Source organism: Rhea americana, unplaced genomic scaffold, assembly GCF_003343005.1.
Source record: "Rhea americana isolate MKP2758 unplaced genomic scaffold, rheAme1 scaffold_99, whole genome shotgun sequence".
Lineage (NCBI taxonomy): Eukaryota > Metazoa > Chordata > Aves > Rheiformes > Rheidae > Rhea > Rhea americana.
The window spans coordinates 770,037-786,071 of record NW_028187188.1 but is presented as its reverse complement, the minus strand read 5'-3'; the positions used below and the strand labels follow the sequence as shown (position 1 = coordinate 786,071).

The 16,035-nt window shown below is 39.8% G+C and overlaps 1 protein-coding gene across 1 annotated transcript in view; it reads right to left on the bottom strand.

Moving 5' to 3' along the window:
* The window catches only part of MTTP (microsomal triglyceride transfer protein), a 28,052-nt gene that overhangs the window by 4,508 nt on the left and 7,509 nt on the right, over positions 1–16,035 (bottom strand). Inside the window, exons 4-15 of the mRNA XM_085325607.1 lie at positions 15,598–15,705; positions 14,477–14,593; positions 13,162–13,301; positions 12,145–12,295; positions 7,631–7,788; positions 6,931–7,099; positions 6,265–6,372; positions 5,517–5,729; positions 4,312–4,523; positions 3,519–3,616; positions 3,300–3,421; positions 2,254–2,481 (exon numbers count right to left, since the gene is read on the bottom strand). Coding sequence (XP_085181733.1) covers positions 2,254–2,481; positions 3,300–3,421; positions 3,519–3,616; positions 4,312–4,523; positions 5,517–5,729; positions 6,265–6,372; positions 6,931–7,099; positions 7,631–7,788; positions 12,145–12,295; positions 13,162–13,301; positions 14,477–14,593; positions 15,598–15,705 — 1,824 coding nt within the window. The remainder of the gene's footprint in view (positions 1–2,253; positions 2,482–3,299; positions 3,422–3,518; positions 3,617–4,311; positions 4,524–5,516; positions 5,730–6,264; positions 6,373–6,930; positions 7,100–7,630; positions 7,789–12,144; positions 12,296–13,161; positions 13,302–14,476; positions 14,594–15,597; positions 15,706–16,035) is intronic.

Below are 16,035 nucleotides of genomic sequence, written 5' to 3'. Positions count from 1 at the left end.
GGCTATGGCACACTGAGTTTTGGTATTAAGATCTTAGTGCAGAGGAATGAACACAGTTTTGGATCCACAGTTTTCTTCTTTGAAAGAAAATAAAACCATGTTTTGTCTGGGTTGTCTCCAGTATGAATTTGTAAAGGAATTTATGTCCTGGGCAAGCCTTCTCCATGCTGGCCAGGAAAAGTGCAGGTAGTACTTAGCTTGTAAGAAGCTAGATTATGTAAGGTTAAGAAAACCTTACACAGGTTTTCTTCAGTTCCAGTGTTTTCCCCCACACTTCCATTCTAACAGTGTTTTCTGGTACTCTTGTAATCATAGCTCAAGGACTTTACAGGTGAAAACACTTAAAATGAAGCTTAACTGGATTATGTAGAGGGGCCCAAATAATTTTTATGCTGTTGCTGACCTGGAACTTGGATGTGAAACTAGTCTTAAGCAGATGTGTTGTGTTTTAAAAAAACACAGCCTGAAGCTGTGTTCAGCATTGCTTTGAATAATTTTTGTCTTTATGGAGCTAGAGCTAAGAACTTTTTCATTGCAAACACCCGACAGGTGTCCACTGCTTGSTTTCCAGAGAGCTTGGGTGGCAAACATGCTAGCGGTGACCCAAGAGGGAAAGCGAAGTGGGATCCCATCTAATCACTGTGCTGCCAAGGCTTCCAGAGAGTCAGCGACTGACCGAAAGTGATACACCCTGATATTGTTAAAAATGGCACGCAGACCCAGCCCAGGGGTGCCCTGGACTTTTATTAGGCTCTCCAAAGGCGAGGCATCGGGAATCTGCTGGCTGGCAGAGCGCTCGGGGTGCTGGCCAGCTGATTCGGCCAGAATATTTATGGAGCTTGGTGCGTGCACAGCAGTTGGAAATATTTAGTCCTGAAAACGCCATGCTTGGGTGCTCAAAGCTAGAGAACATGATCATCTTTCTCATCTACCCAGTCTGTTTATTAAATAAGTCATGGCGAAGTTTTTTTCCCTAATCTGTGTGTGAAAAACAAACTGTTGCTGGAGTGAGCTTTTCTTTCCTAATTTGTGCAGTATGGGGGAAGCCCTCTTGGCTGACAATACCATGGGTTCAGGTTGTAGGCACCCTTTGTATGCACGTGTTATTTCCATGTAATTTTGGTCTGCATGGATTCTCTCATGTCTGTTTTTGTCCTTTTCTTTTGTCAATAATTAAAAGGGAATCAACAGAATTTGTCTCATAGGCCCTCTCTGCAATTTTGCAGGTGAACTATATTGCCAGTAACTGTCCAGAAGTCAAGCAGTTCTTTGAATAGTCCAGTTTGGACTTGCCGATGTTTTATGAGCTGAATGCTGCTGCTAAATCTCAAAATTCTAAGGAGATTCCTGTTTGGGCAGAAGCAAAATATCAAACCAGATACTGGCTCTGCACTTTGGGAAAGCTGTCTGGCTATTTAGTTCTCTGCTAATATATTATGTACACAGTTGTATTTGTATACAAGTCTATACATAACTATAATATGAACAGACCATTGGGGTGATGGTCACATAAGAAACTGTAATTTCCATTTTAATTCCTGTTTTCTTGCGGCTGTAAGCATTTGAAATTGGACCTTCTTCATGAAGGTTACTTTTCTCAGAAAGTTTGTGTCTGAGATTCAGTCACTCTGGACTGTAAAAGATAGTAAAAATTATTCTCCGTTATAAAAAAAGAAAAAACAGGATGGCTTGTGACTGTAAGCCCTTGAAAATAGTGCCCTGAACATGCACAGTACGTTTTAAACAGTTAGTAATGCTTGTGAAATGAGCCTGAAGATGGTTCACCTAAGCCTGGCTCACTTAGCTGAACATTTAACACGACAGGTACAGCTTCAGCACATGTAAGATCTTTGGACAGCCTCTAAAGACTAAAACTTCTATGGTTACATGGGACATTACTGTCTTACAAGGAACTGTGGATGGCTGAGGAACTGGAGGAGTGGAGGAACTGGCCGACAGCAGTAGGAGTTTTCAGCAGGAAGCTTAGTCTGATTTGGTTTTATTCTTCACAGGGTTACTTTGTTTTCTAGAATGATGTGAATTCTTGCCTCTGTTCTAGATTGCTTTTCATCTAATTTCATCCTCTTATTTCATACTTGCAACTTTCCTATTGCTCCCATAGTAAGGAAACATTGATCAGGTTTATTAGCACTGGAAAGAGAGAAGATGAGATGCCCCACCATAACAGTATGGAGGGAGGGTGCATATGTGTTTAAAAGGAAAAACAAAAATCAAAAAGTATGCTACTAGTACCTGTGAGTAATCTGTCAGGAGGATAAGTCCTTTCACCACATTAATGGGAGCTCCAGTTGCTGAGAGCATTTTAGACATTAAATCACCATACCCTTGGAAAAATGTAACTGGCCTGAGCTGGACATCGAAGAGAATGGCCGACATGCCAGCAAAGGAGTCCAGGTTTTCCTCGCCTTCATCAGGAGTTGCAGCTATTAWCGTCTCCAGGCCTTGAGCTTCAATCACCACCTAAGAGGCAACAGTGACACAAAATCAATGAAAAAACTCTGCCTGACCCAGGCTATTAGCAACTCTAAACGTTTTTTTATACCTRTATCTACATATACATCTATCTATCTATCTAAGAGCCTAACGCTTATTTACTTAATTGAAGGTGAAAAAATATTTGGTTAAGACTTAAGGGAATTAGAGTAGATAGAAAAATGGAAAATAAAATACTCTCACAGCATCTTTTCCCCTTAGGTGTAGGCAGAATTTGCCCATGTGCAGATCACAAACACAAGTCTACTTTCCTTTCAAGTCCATTTTCTTTTATTCATATAATTATTTTCCACAGACGTTCAGAAGGAAAACCAAAGATGCCCCACTGTACAGGTTTATCCTGCAGAAATTAAGCAGGATTCTAATATTTAAGGTGCTTTCCAAATTGACAATATTAAGAAAAGGTCAGAACAGAAGCATGTCATTTAAACGTGTTTAATTCTTAGTTTGAATTCCAGTATTCCTGTTTGTGTTACAGCTGAAGCAGCTGCCTTGATTTTATAAAATTCTGAAGCTTTTACTGAGTACATAATATAAACAGTATAGATTTAACCAGAAACAGAACTTGGGTATACTGTAGAGGACAAAACACCCATCTCTTTGTTAGGGCATACATGTCCCTCATTGTCTGCTGTTTTATTTTGTTTTTCTTTTTCCTGTCATTGGCCTGTTCTGTGCCCAGTGCAGCAATCCTCCAGCTCTTTGGCATCAGCTGGTTTTACCTGAAGAGTTGTAAGAAGAGGTCGCCATACTGGCTTAGTTTTTATGTAGGGCATGGCAGTTACCTGGCTGGCATGAAGTTGAGCATTTTTATTGAAAATATAGATGTTCAGGTTACTTCTCCTTAAAATGCCAGAGCCTGAATACAGGATGTCAAGGCTGTATGTGGATGATATGTCAGGACCACCTTAAAAAAGAAAGAAGGTACCTGTGACCAAACTAGTGATTTAATCAAAGGTTCAGGAGTATAAATAGGGTTAAAAGGCAGTTTCCTGGTTACATACGTGTCATATAGCCAGAGTAGGCAGAGGAAGAGCCTGTCCTGGAGAAGCGTTCGTAGTTGTGAGTACGCATGTCCTTCAGAACTTGACRAACTGTTTTGCTGCAGTATTTCAAAACAAAACAAAMMAAAAAAAAGTTGTGGTAACAAATGTATTATTGTTTTGTAGAAACATCGAATTTCAGAGTGGGCGAATTTCCCTGCAGGGAAGAGGCTCTTTGAAAACTCCCAATTTTCCATTAAAGAAATTAAATTTGTGCCTCTAAAGCTACCCTGTCCCGGAATGTCTTCTCCAATTTCAGCTACTCCAAACAGTTACAGATAGAAAGAAAAGCAAATAAAGGTCTTACTTGAAAATTAATGATGTTCAGAAGGGGAGGTATTTTGATTGTTTCCATTCTAGTGTTGTGGTGTTAAATTTTTTCTTGTTCATTGTTCTTTGAAAATATAAAGCAAGGGCCCCATTGAACAGAGAGAATTAAAACCAAGTGAAGAAATTTCCTTCTGCATAAAAGACAGCTAGGCACCTAACAGTAGTGGAAGTTAGATGCCTAATTCTCATCTGTAGTGGTGAAAATGTGACCAGCTGTTAAAAGAGTATCATTGCAATGTACAGATTTATTCTAAAGTATCAGTACTTAAAAGTGGCACGAAGGTCTAGCATCTTCTTGTGTGCTCCCTAGATTTTACAGGAGTAATTATTTGAAAACTGTGCAATCTTTGAATTTCTCTGTTATTGCATTAATGTGCAAAGGGGTGAGAAAGAGCTGTATTTCTCTACACTGAACTTAACGTACCTTGCAGGCATTTCAAAGTGAAGTATATCTTGAATTACGGAGAGCATGTACTTGTTCATTTCCAGGGGCAGTTCACCAATGGAGAGCAGGATGTTTTTCACTTCCATGTAGGATGGGTTACTGTTTAAGATGATAGCAGCTGCAGTAGTTCGCACTGTCTTTTCGTGGATTTTACGACTCTGGTGGTATATCCTGTTCATTGTTTTCTTCACCTGGTCAGGAAGCAGGATATGCATTCAATGCTCGTGTAGATGACTGGACAAAGTCCAGCTTAGAATCTCATTTATTTTAGCTTAAGCTAGGTCCATAGCTACTGCTAGGATATTAGGATATATTTTTAGCACACTTTTTTGTGGTCCTTGTGGAATTTATTAGATGTGTATAGGACAGTGACTACAAGAGCAAGTGAAGCATCTGTTACAGCCTGTTTTTGACAATTGGACTGTAAATAAATAAGAGCACTAAGAGATTCAAATACTGTGTCGGTGATAAGATCAACAGAGAGGTTTCCTTAACTCTTCAGGGGAAAGGTATCTTAAATCTTGCAATTTTCATTTACTGGATACTACCTGTGGCAGCCCCACATGCCTGAGAAGGTGAGAAGTTTATGACACATCTTTGTTACAAATAAAGTCGCAGTGACAGAATAGCTTGTCAGCTGCCTCAGGCATTTGCATTGCAAAGCAGCACCATGACAAGCCAGTCAAGGCTATCAGCAGTAGTGGGAAACAGGATGTGGGGTGATGCAGCACAGGCAATACCTCATGTCCCTGCTTTGTTGTATGCCTTCTCTCACCCTTCGAAGCTGGAAGGTAAAATGCAGCTATTTTACCCTTCTCTTGTTTTCATACATTCTCCATGGCTACATGAAAGCACAAGAACAGAGTTTATACAGGGCCCCATGTCCACTGTTTCTAATGTCTCTTGTACATCGTAGAGTGTGCTGCTGTGAAGGGYGCTCTAACCTGCCCCTTGACTATCTGCCACCTTTAATGCCTCTATATAACTCTGGAGCCAAACGCTGAGTAGCGCTGGCAGACTGGAAGCTGGTGTTTGGAAAGCAAGACTTTATAGAATTTTCTGGCTAGAACTGAAGTGTGCATAAAAATTTCCTGGGGTAAAAAACATGTGCAGGGCATATTTAAAAAGTGAGGACTGATAGAAGGTCTCTTGCCCTTCTTCTTTTGGGCCGTGTATTTTCTCACCTCTTTGGTGAGAAARGAAACGTCGTATCTCTGCAGGGCAGTGGCAGCGATGTTGCTGATGGGCCCCTCTTCTGACTCGGCGTACTTCAGAAGCAATGGGATCGCTTCAGGGAGACGTGCATTCTTCAATGCCAGCAGGTACATCTTCACATTGTCACCTTTCTTAGCTCTCTCTAGCCTACGTAGAATCAGCTTCTTGGCTTCCACAACAGCCTAAAGAAAATCAACAGCATATTGAAAAGATATCCTATATCCCCAGCATGTCCTCACATGCTAGTCAGTCTATGATGAAGGTGATAGCCTTCCTTCTGGGTGGTTCTGTGCATGCTTGGGGCGGAGTTCAGTATTTGAACCAATGACTTTCCTTTGCAGAGCTAAGATAACCTAATATTTTATAGATCCTGACTCCTCTAGTGTTTCTTTGAGGACCTGCAAAGCTTTCAGGCAAGTGAGCACAAGTACTGCTTCTGCTGACAGCCTGGGCAGTGATAAAAAGTTGTGTTAAACAAAGGCGTATCAGGAGAAATCCACAAGAATGGGGAGAGCGAGCAGATTAAATCCTAAAATTGACAAGATAGATATCAGTATTAAAAAATCATCTATTAAAAATGGGAGTTTATGGTCTTGCTTCACAGCAGAAGGGAAAATGCTTCCTTTGTCCCGTACAATCTTCCAGTAGCATCAACAGGGATCATTCATGTGTCCCAGATCAGAATTTGGCTAGCAGTGAAAAACAGCAAATACTTACTGGAAGTTTGCAGCCTTCTCTCTCGCAGAGCTTTCTGATGAGTGCTCCCATGACGATGACAACAGTTTCTCTGATTTCTTCATCTGCAATCTCACCCTGGAACTTAGTCTGTTATTCAAAAGCAACAGTTAGTCTCCCTGCCTAAAAATGAAGGACCACATTCTGCAGTGGGCTGAATGCCCCCAATTCCTATGAACATCAGTGCAATGCAAAAGCAGTGATCGTCTCAAGATGATCAGCATCTCAGCAGCAGAGCACTGCTCTTTCATTACACATTAGCTCAGTGCCATTTTTCCCTTGCATTATATTCAGTGTCTCAAATAGCACAATTCATTTTGAAACTATTTTCAAAAGAAAGAATATTAAATGGTGAAAGGACTCTGATAAGGCTTTTGCTCCTTAAGTTGCTCTGTTAACACTCAGAACAATGTTTGTTTTCCATGAAGAAGGGAGTTTTACTAAGTAAATAGACTATATATGAATGCCTACAAATTTTTGTTATTTCCAGGTTATACGTTTCTGGCAAACTTAAAGGAAACCCTGGAAGGGAAAAGGAAAGGAATGTTGGAAAACCCGTGACAGTGTTCCTCTTCCCCTTCCCCCTTGACGCAGATGAAGCTCAAAAGTAGTAACTCCATTGTATTTCTTTTCTATCTTTTGACTTACAGTTAAAGCTTTCAGGAGCATTTCATTGGGATGGGAAGCAAATCCACATGCATACAGGAACCGCTCCTGCAGGATAGCACTTTTTATATTCTTAAAGTCTAGAAACTCCAGCATGGCCTCCAAAGATGCTGAGGTCTGGGCAGAGGTTACAGCATCCACTAACTGTGGACTATAAAGAAGTGGAAATGAACATATCATTGCAATAACTGGAAAATACTGAAAAGACTATTCTGTATATAGAAAGAAAGAAGTGTTGACAGATCTGTTCACTCAGGAATGCTTTCTAGCTTCCAAGTCAAGGTGCATGTGATGGTCATAACCAAACTCCAGTGTTAGGACAACATCCACGCATGAACCATCCCCTTCTCCACTGTATTTCCACTTGAAGGAAACCAATGGGCAAGTTGAGAACAAGTTATAGAGTGTTTCAGGACAAGCAATTGGGTCCAGAACCTTTGAGTAAGCTACAAGGCATGTTTGCCCTGCACTGTAGCTATGTTCTTAGTGGCTGAACAGTATATTGCAAATATATTTTATTACAAAAGCAATCAGAGCTTTACTGGAAAAGTCTTTTTCCTGTACAGTACTGAAGATTGATTTTACATAGCTAGCCACTATAACTGAATTTGTTTACATGCATTTTCCCCTGCTGCGGTTTTAAATAATGAAACCTTTTGAAAGTTTGTTCATGATGACTTACAGGAGTTCATTATTTTCACTTCTAAGAATCTGCAGTATCTCCTCTTTTGTAGCTTTTCTTAGGTTTTGAATGAGGGACAAAAAGCTTCTTGTTGCTTCAGCTTTGGAAAGGTTTTCAGGATGTAAATGTTTTCTGATGCTCTGCCAGTGTTCAGAAAGCTGTAAAATAAATCACATGGTATCAGTCTCTCAAACAGTGGTTTCTGTTCTCAAAAATTATACTCAACTAAATGCAGATATTTGGGCCAGTTACTGCTCAAAGTAGCTGAAATCTCATATATTGGTAATCCCATACCTATTTTACTTAATTTATTTATGATATCCCAGCACAACGATCTTTTTGAAACCTTTTAGCTGTGTCTTTTCCAACACTTTAGTGCAAAGTCTGATTGCTCAGTATCTGGCTGGAATAAGGTAAATTCTCTTCTGTTGCAAATGTACTGCGCTTTCTGGTAAATATAGTGTTTGTCTTCTCATCTCGTTTTCTTCTAAGTCATTTCTTTAAGATGTGAGATGCACAATTTCCAATTAAGAAATTAATCACATTTTCTTAGAAGGGAGTAATTTTATAAATGGTTTGTGTGGAACAGTACTAAATGTCTTGTAAGTAACTCACATTTCTTACTCATAAAACTGCATAAGATGGGGAGGGATTTGTGATTACATTATAATATGATAGGTGAAAAAGGTATTAGAACAGGTATCAACTTCTTCATATTTCTGGTTGTTGTTCTGGTTGTTTATTCCACACGCTATGTTTTTGACCAAGTTCTGAAGAGCCAGCTTGGTACCACAGCAATATGGCTGGGTTTGTAGGTGCTGTGGACAGACCTCTAGCTTTTCCTAACTAACAGAGTGGTGTGGCCTCTAGTGCTGGAGCTGGCTTGTTTGGAGGCTGCTCAGACAGTTGTGTTTACTGCATYTTGCATCCTGCTTTGTGGACATGCCCCTGTCATGTACCATGTAAAAGTTACCAGAAATAAATGGCCAAATTGGCTAAAAATCCTTAGAGAAGCATTGGGATCATAAGTGTGCAGCTGTGACTGATGCTTCTGAGGGAAAACTAGAGGATGCGCTAATGGAATAAACTGGATAGTCTGTTCTCTTCAGCGTATTTCTAATCCTTCCTCGAGTAACTTTCCAAACTTTCTCCTTAGCAAGCGTTTAGAAACCTGTGTTCCACATTTGGAAATTGAAGTTTGAGAGGGCTTTGTCCTTCCAGCTACACTCCCATAAGAATCTGGTGCAGGTATTTTGACCTTTCCTCTCTCGTTTGCCTTTGCCTCTGTTATCTCAAATTATCAAGAACATTCCATGGTGAAAACTCAGCTGTTCTTTGCAGCAGTGTTTAGTGTAGTTTTCTGAAGTGGGAAATAACACTAATACCCATTTGACCTTTACTAAAATACTTCCCCCCTTCATGGGTTTTGTATTAGGCAGTAGCACTTGAACCTGCTGGCAAATAGAAGTATCATTCAGCAGTACAGAGTGCAACTTCCATCAATTGTAACGAACAATAATTAGGCAACGTTGATTGAGACATAGGGTATTTCCTGGGGATTAATAACCAGCTRGGAGGAGTTCATGAGCTGAGACACAGATGGGTCTGTTAACATCAACTGGTGATTAAAGCTTAGCACCAGGGTCAGTGTGGTTATTATAAGCTGAAATTGGATAAACATACGGAGCACTTTCTATTCTCTCTGTTGAAGTTGCACCATAGCCCAGCAAAGAATCTCCAACCTCATTAATCCCATATTTTTTGCTGTGTGGAGCGCAGCTCTACGGGCTGCTCCCAGTCAGCTTAGCCCATAGCCTTATGACTAGCAAGGTGGGAGATAGGAACTGGAGCAACCTCAAGCAAAAGAGAGAGTGGAGTCCAAGTCATCTTCTTTTGGGGGTGCTCTCACCATCCAWCCATTACAAGGAGTAGCTGTCTTCTCCTGGAGTGGCCATGATTTTAAAAAATAGTATCCACAGTTGAATTTTGTGAGGGGTGCTGTTCTCTTGATGTACATGTCAGGCAGTTTGGATTGAATGCCCTGGGGTTCAGACACAGATGCGTACACTCGCACCTGGGACCTCAGCCAAGCTCAGACAGGAAGGTGGTGTCCTCTGATCAGACCAAAGCACTTCTGGGCACTCTGGGAAAATTCAAGCCAAATCAAGAGGTGCTAAATCAAGCAGGACTTTGTTTTGAATGTAGGTGCCTGATGGTGGCCTTAGCAGCCTACACAAAGGTTTCTCAGGTAATGTGAGCCCAACCAGAAGGCCCATGTGGTACAGCTGTGTGGATTTCTAGCTGTGTTTCTGCAGCGCTGCCYGGGCTAGCCCACATGCCCTGCACGGGGTCTGCTACCTCTGGTGCAGATCAGGGAAATGCAGCTGCACACGTTCCAGCCTGAGCTGGCTGTGGGCAATCAGGATGGTCTCTGCTCCATCAGTATGGACATGACCAACACCTGGCTTTGCATTTAGTCCCTCATCACTGATTGCCTGCCTACTGTTAATAAAACTCATATCAAGTGATGAAGGGAACACTCCAAATGCAAACGCTGCTTGCTATGTTAAATACTTTAGCTCTGAGAGGCAGCTTCTCTTGTCATCTAGTGCGTGACTTACTCAGTGGCCGTAGGCACATACTGCCAAGTTTTTTCAAACATTGGCTGTACAAGACAAAGTAAAACAAAAAACTCCTTGATTTCAGAAGGGACAAGCACCCATTTGAGTAGGAACCATGAGCTCAGCTCTTCTGAAAAGAGAATGCTTTATAATGCTGTCTAAACACAGACATCTAGGACTAAATTTAAATTTAAATTTTGGCCATAATCTCACAGATGCTAGTACTGCCATCTGTGAAATGGGGATAGTAACAGTTATTTCACCAAATTCAAAAAGGTATAGATAAGATCTGTTACAATTTGTAAAGGGTTTTGAAAATGTAAAACTGTAGGGCATGCCGTGTCAGCGTGGCATTAATCTATACTATGATATATAAGTAGCAAATGTTATGTTGTTGCTTTGGATACAGTGTTCTGTTTATAGACCCCATCTTTTCATAGCAGTTACTGTAAAATACAGTGAGAAAGCAGGACTTCATTCTCATCGTTCCATTAGGTTTATAATGACATACCTCAGTCCCCAGGCAGTGCTCTGGAAATATACCCTATATTTGTTACCTTGGTCTGGAAATTATCTCTACAACTATTAGGACAAACTCAGTTCCAAACGACAAATTGGTCAGCACAAACCCTGACAGGCAGAGTCTGGGAAAGAGCRCCTGTCCCTGCTCTGCTTAAGATCCCTTGATGTTCCCTACTCAGACCTACTTCAGCACGCACGGAGCATCATTTCTATTTCGTTTTCTGCAGCATATTTTTTTGTCTTCTTTGCAGCTCTACAAGCATTAGACAAGCTAATTTATTACAGTGTGATGTTACTTCCAAATAACTATCATAAGTTCCAATATAGTAAGGTATTTGTGCTCATAAGGAATATCTCTGGAGGTTTAACATTGTGTGTGCTGAATAGAAGCCTTCTCTTGCTTATTAAAAAAATGGTTGAGAATAATCTTTAAATTAATGTTCCCATTCACTGCTAAATTCATTCCACAATGGTAAGTGCATTAAAAATATTTGCTAACAATCACAGTAGCAATTTATGTTGGTGTTTATGACAAATATTATGAGCAAAACAAAAGATGATACATTTTAAAAGTAGGTTATTAACAATACTATTTTAAATATTTTAAATCATAGAATCTTAGAATGGTAAGGTTGGAAGGGACCTCTGGAGATCATCTAAGTCCAACCCTCAGCRTAGCCCGTACRCGGATTGAACCCACGACCTTGACATTAGCAGTACCACGCTCTAACCAACCGAGCTAAACCTAACCCCCAATATAAAATATCAAGGTGATTTTTACTGGGGCATAGGAGAGATAAAGAGTACTGGACTTGCCAAGAATACTAAAGCCCCATTTTATATTTATAAAATATTTCTGAAGTCATTAAAATAAAAAATTTCCTCCAAGGTTGGGCAGTGAGAATAGACTCTGTATGTTGCCCACAGGTATTTAGCCTGTGTAAGGATTGGGTAACTACCTTTAATTTCTARGGGCAGTTCAGTTGCTCCATGACAGAGAATTGTGTATGAACACTGGCCACCCATCCTTATAGTTATTTCCCACTCCATTACCCAGAAGAAATAAACTCTGGCCAACTCGGAGTTGACAGAGATGAGRTAATACRAAAGGCTGTTGTATTTTCTAGAGGYTTGAGAAACACTGCACTCTATCTCTCAAAGAGAGCAAAACGTTAGGTACTTTCAGACGCAGATACCTKTCCTGGCAGGGCACCATTGCATCACTACAGTGCTCCAGAGTCTGGGGCAGTGCTTGYGTTTTATATTAGATATTTCCTAGTGGACTGCTAGAACAGAAACTTCTTTATCACACATGTTCTGATCGGCTAACCAACCTGGYATCCAAGAAGTCATAACAACCTGTTTACTTACTGAAGGACACTTTTTGCATTCAGCATGCACAGTCTCGGCCACTAGCGGCACTGCTACGTAACTAGAGTCCAAAGTCTTGATGACACCAGCAACTTGCTTCGCAGCGATCAGTCCAGGGCTGGCTTGTATTGACTTCAGTTCCAGTCTCTGCCTGTGCATCCATATTGAAAACACCGTTAGAGCTCATGCATTTTGAAGAAATGAGGAAATCACGGAGAGAGAAACCRAAAAAGAACACCCTCCACCAATCAAAAATACAGAACAAAGGATTAGCAAAGAGTTCCCAGTCTCATTTTAAAATGTTCAGAACATGGCAAGTCTGTGACTTTTTTAACGTAATAGATGTACCTAGTACCTGCAGAATTATTGCTAGAGAGAAATGACACGAAATACCTAAATAGTAGACTTTCTAGAGTATGGGTCTGTAGCACAAGGTAAACAGCCTTCTGTAGCCATATACATTCTGAAATGTTTCAAATATTTMTTTATAAGAAGATCTGGAAAGTAAGATTCTGAATGTACTTTTTTTCCTATCAGCTGTATCTTAATACTAAAGAAGAGCCAGAAGCATTTTCCTAATATGAATATCTCCAGACTTCCAGTGTTTCAGACGCAGACCTAAGTTTCATTGTTTCCTTTCTGCGTATCACATTTTGCTTTCTATACCTCTGAACTTTCACGTATTAGAAATGCAGATCTATCTGAAGTGTTTCTTAATAAATGAGAGTGTGCAGAAGCAGAGTACCTACAGAAATAATGTACTGCTTAAAATGGTTTGACCAGCCCCAGGTATTTTCATTTCATTATTCATGAATGCCATTATTTATTATTTGCAGTATGGTAGAACCTTTAATCAAAGTTGGGCTAGGTGTCATATGGATACAAAATAGATTTAAATCCTATATTGAGAGTTTACAGTCTTACACCATGAAACTGTGATGGTTACATGTACACATGTAACCTGAGTTGAACCATTAGTCCTGCTGCCATCAATGATAGTCAGATTGTCCAACTTACTTTGAAACTACTTTGGCATCTGTTTTTCGTCGGGAATTCAGAAACAAAGCGTAATTCTCTTCTGCCTTAATGGATTTGATGAAACTGTCTTCCAGCACATAAATTGTGGCAGATGTGGCTTTTGTGCCGACATCTAAAATCTGAAAATAATTAAAAAATAAACCAAAAGAAGGGCTGATCAGTAAATGACAGAATAGGACCAGATCCTACAGTCCAAATCAGAGCAAAACTCTTATGAAATAAAAGCAAATGAGGAAAATACATGCRAGTTTACAGCTTCTCAGTTTAAACCTGCAAACCAGGATCTCACAAATTTATTCTACAACAATAATCTAGCTTCTGCACCATGTGTTTCAAATTCATTACTTCACATAAGAAAAGCCACAGGGAAAGTTATGGAATAGACTGTAGCTGAGAAAATGCCCGGTAAGACATTTAGTTGAAAATAAACTTAAAAATAAGATTAGAAGCTTTACCAGGGAAATCTCTAATGTATAAGATTTATTCTTGTGCATACCTGGAAAGCAAACCAGCCATCAGGTTTGATCTGTTTGTACTGATTTGTCTGTAAACAAGTTGACTTCTTTGTGGCAAGTGTGAAAATCAGGAATGCAGCCATTGTGTTAAGCTGGTTTATTATAGACGGTATGCTACCTGGGCGCTTCTCTGAGCTGAGAAAGGTAAGTTTCTGCCAGCAAGAATCCCAGTGCCTCTGGCACTTCTCCAGCTTGCAYTCAGCAGTAACCACTTAGAAGGGCAGTTACTAGTAGTGAGGGATCATTAAGGCAATATTAGGGCTTCAGTTACTTCTGCAGCCTATCTCCTACCTTACACGTGTGCCTTAGGCAAGCATACTGTTCCTTTGAGCTCCCAGGTCAGGATCTTGCCAGCATTTACTGAGCACACTAAATACTGCTACTTAGCACATGAGAAAAGCATTACAGTTGTCACTAGGACTGTGACCATAAGTAACGTTTAATGCCAAAGAAAAAGAAGTCTCACATTAATTAAAACTACAGTACAGCCAAGAGAAAAAGGCTGCCAATCTGCATAGAAATTAAATTATATTATGGAACTAAAAATGATGTGAATTGGTATGCTGCACTGAATGTCAGCTGAGCCAAAGTTCAGACGAGAGGAGAGTCCTCTCACTGTTCTCCCTGTGGGCGCTATATGCGGGATTGTACTCATACAACTATAAATGTGTATGTAGAATTTGTTTGCTGTAATGCAAGGAAGAGCTTGTGAGAAGATGAGTAACAGCTAATACTTTTAAATAGGCAAAACGGATTTTATTCTGTAAAACAAATGGTACCTGATTGGGGCTGGTAAATCCTGTCTTTTCTAATTCACAAGAGTCCAGGGCTTTAATTTTAGTCACTTGATCTTGCCGAACCTGGTAAGTAACATTGCATTTCCCAGACACATCCACCTTGGAAAAAAAAGTAAGATTAGTATCTGAGTGTCACCCATTTCTGATTTATTCTGACAGGTGTTTTTTTCTGTGTATTTTTCTCTCCCTTTCTTTGCTCACAGAAAGATTGATCAGAGCTGAAACTGTAGACAGCTGCAAGACTCCTATACTGCTATGGATAGTTTCTTGAATATATCGGAACACCCTCCAGGGATCAACCATTTCTCCACTGATGGCATCGTGTACATAAGATGCTGCACCATTTCGGTTTGAGTTCATTTACCACTTTTGAAGGTGGAGAGAGACTGCTGTTTTATTTTTCCTTATATCAGTGTTTCTAACTTCCTGTTCTGGATAGGCAGGGGTATTTTTCATTAAACGGCTGTGAGGGAAAGTAACAAGGTTTGTTTAAACAAAAAAGTTAAGAAATACCTGGCAGATGGCTCTATACTTAGGAATTTGAGTTAAATTCTAGCTTTCCTTCTGTTAGCAGATGCAAAAATTTAACTGTATAAAGCAGGTTAAATGGATATAGCTAAACCATTGCTAAGTTTGTGTAGATACTCTTTATTTGATTTAAAATAATTTAAATAAATAAGAAATAATAAACACAATAGATGATAAAATAAGAAAAGTAACAAATAATAATAATTTTATCAATCATTTCAAATAATGATTTTAAAATGCCTTATGAATCAACCAGCTTCAAGCCACAGCATTGTAACCTCTTTTTTAGTGCTCTGGTTTAAGTTGGTTTATTAACAAATTCTGTTAAATTGATAAGGGTATTTTAAATCAAATGGATTTCACCAATTCTTTAAAGTTATCTGCAGCAACATGATTTTTGTCACGAAATATTCAGAAGATTAACTTTATGCCACCAATTTCAAATCTGTTTAAAGGGCTGATTTCTGTTAATCTTCCTTCTGAAGTCAGCGGGAGCCACAGGCATGCATTTTAGAGCAGACTAGGCTCTGCGTGTTTCTCTGATAACCAGTGTCTTGCGAGATATAGCAGCATACCTCACGGGCAGCACCGGAGTGCAGCTGGAGCTGGAAAAGGCTAGCCAGACCTCTCTTAAGATTTTGAACAAGAACAGGTTCATTCTGATAAGAGTAGAAGTTTTTTACCTGTAGGAATAAAACAAGCATGTAATAAAACTGCCTCATTAAATCTGGTTAAACAAGAAAGAAAAAGYGAGGATCCCCTCTGTAAAAACTCCCTTTATTTTTTCTGATTGGGAAGCTGAACTTTGGACCTGTTATCCCTGTTTAAGCAAACTCCAGAGGCTGCAGGGCCTAGCTGGTAACTAACAGTACCAAGATGATTCAGACTTCAGCTGTACCTAAAAACTCCTGGTTCTGTGAGCATCTTTCCTGAACGTTAATTAGAGAGAATTTAGAAGGAAAATGAGAAATTAAATATAATATCACAAGTGACTGATTTTTCTACATCACCCT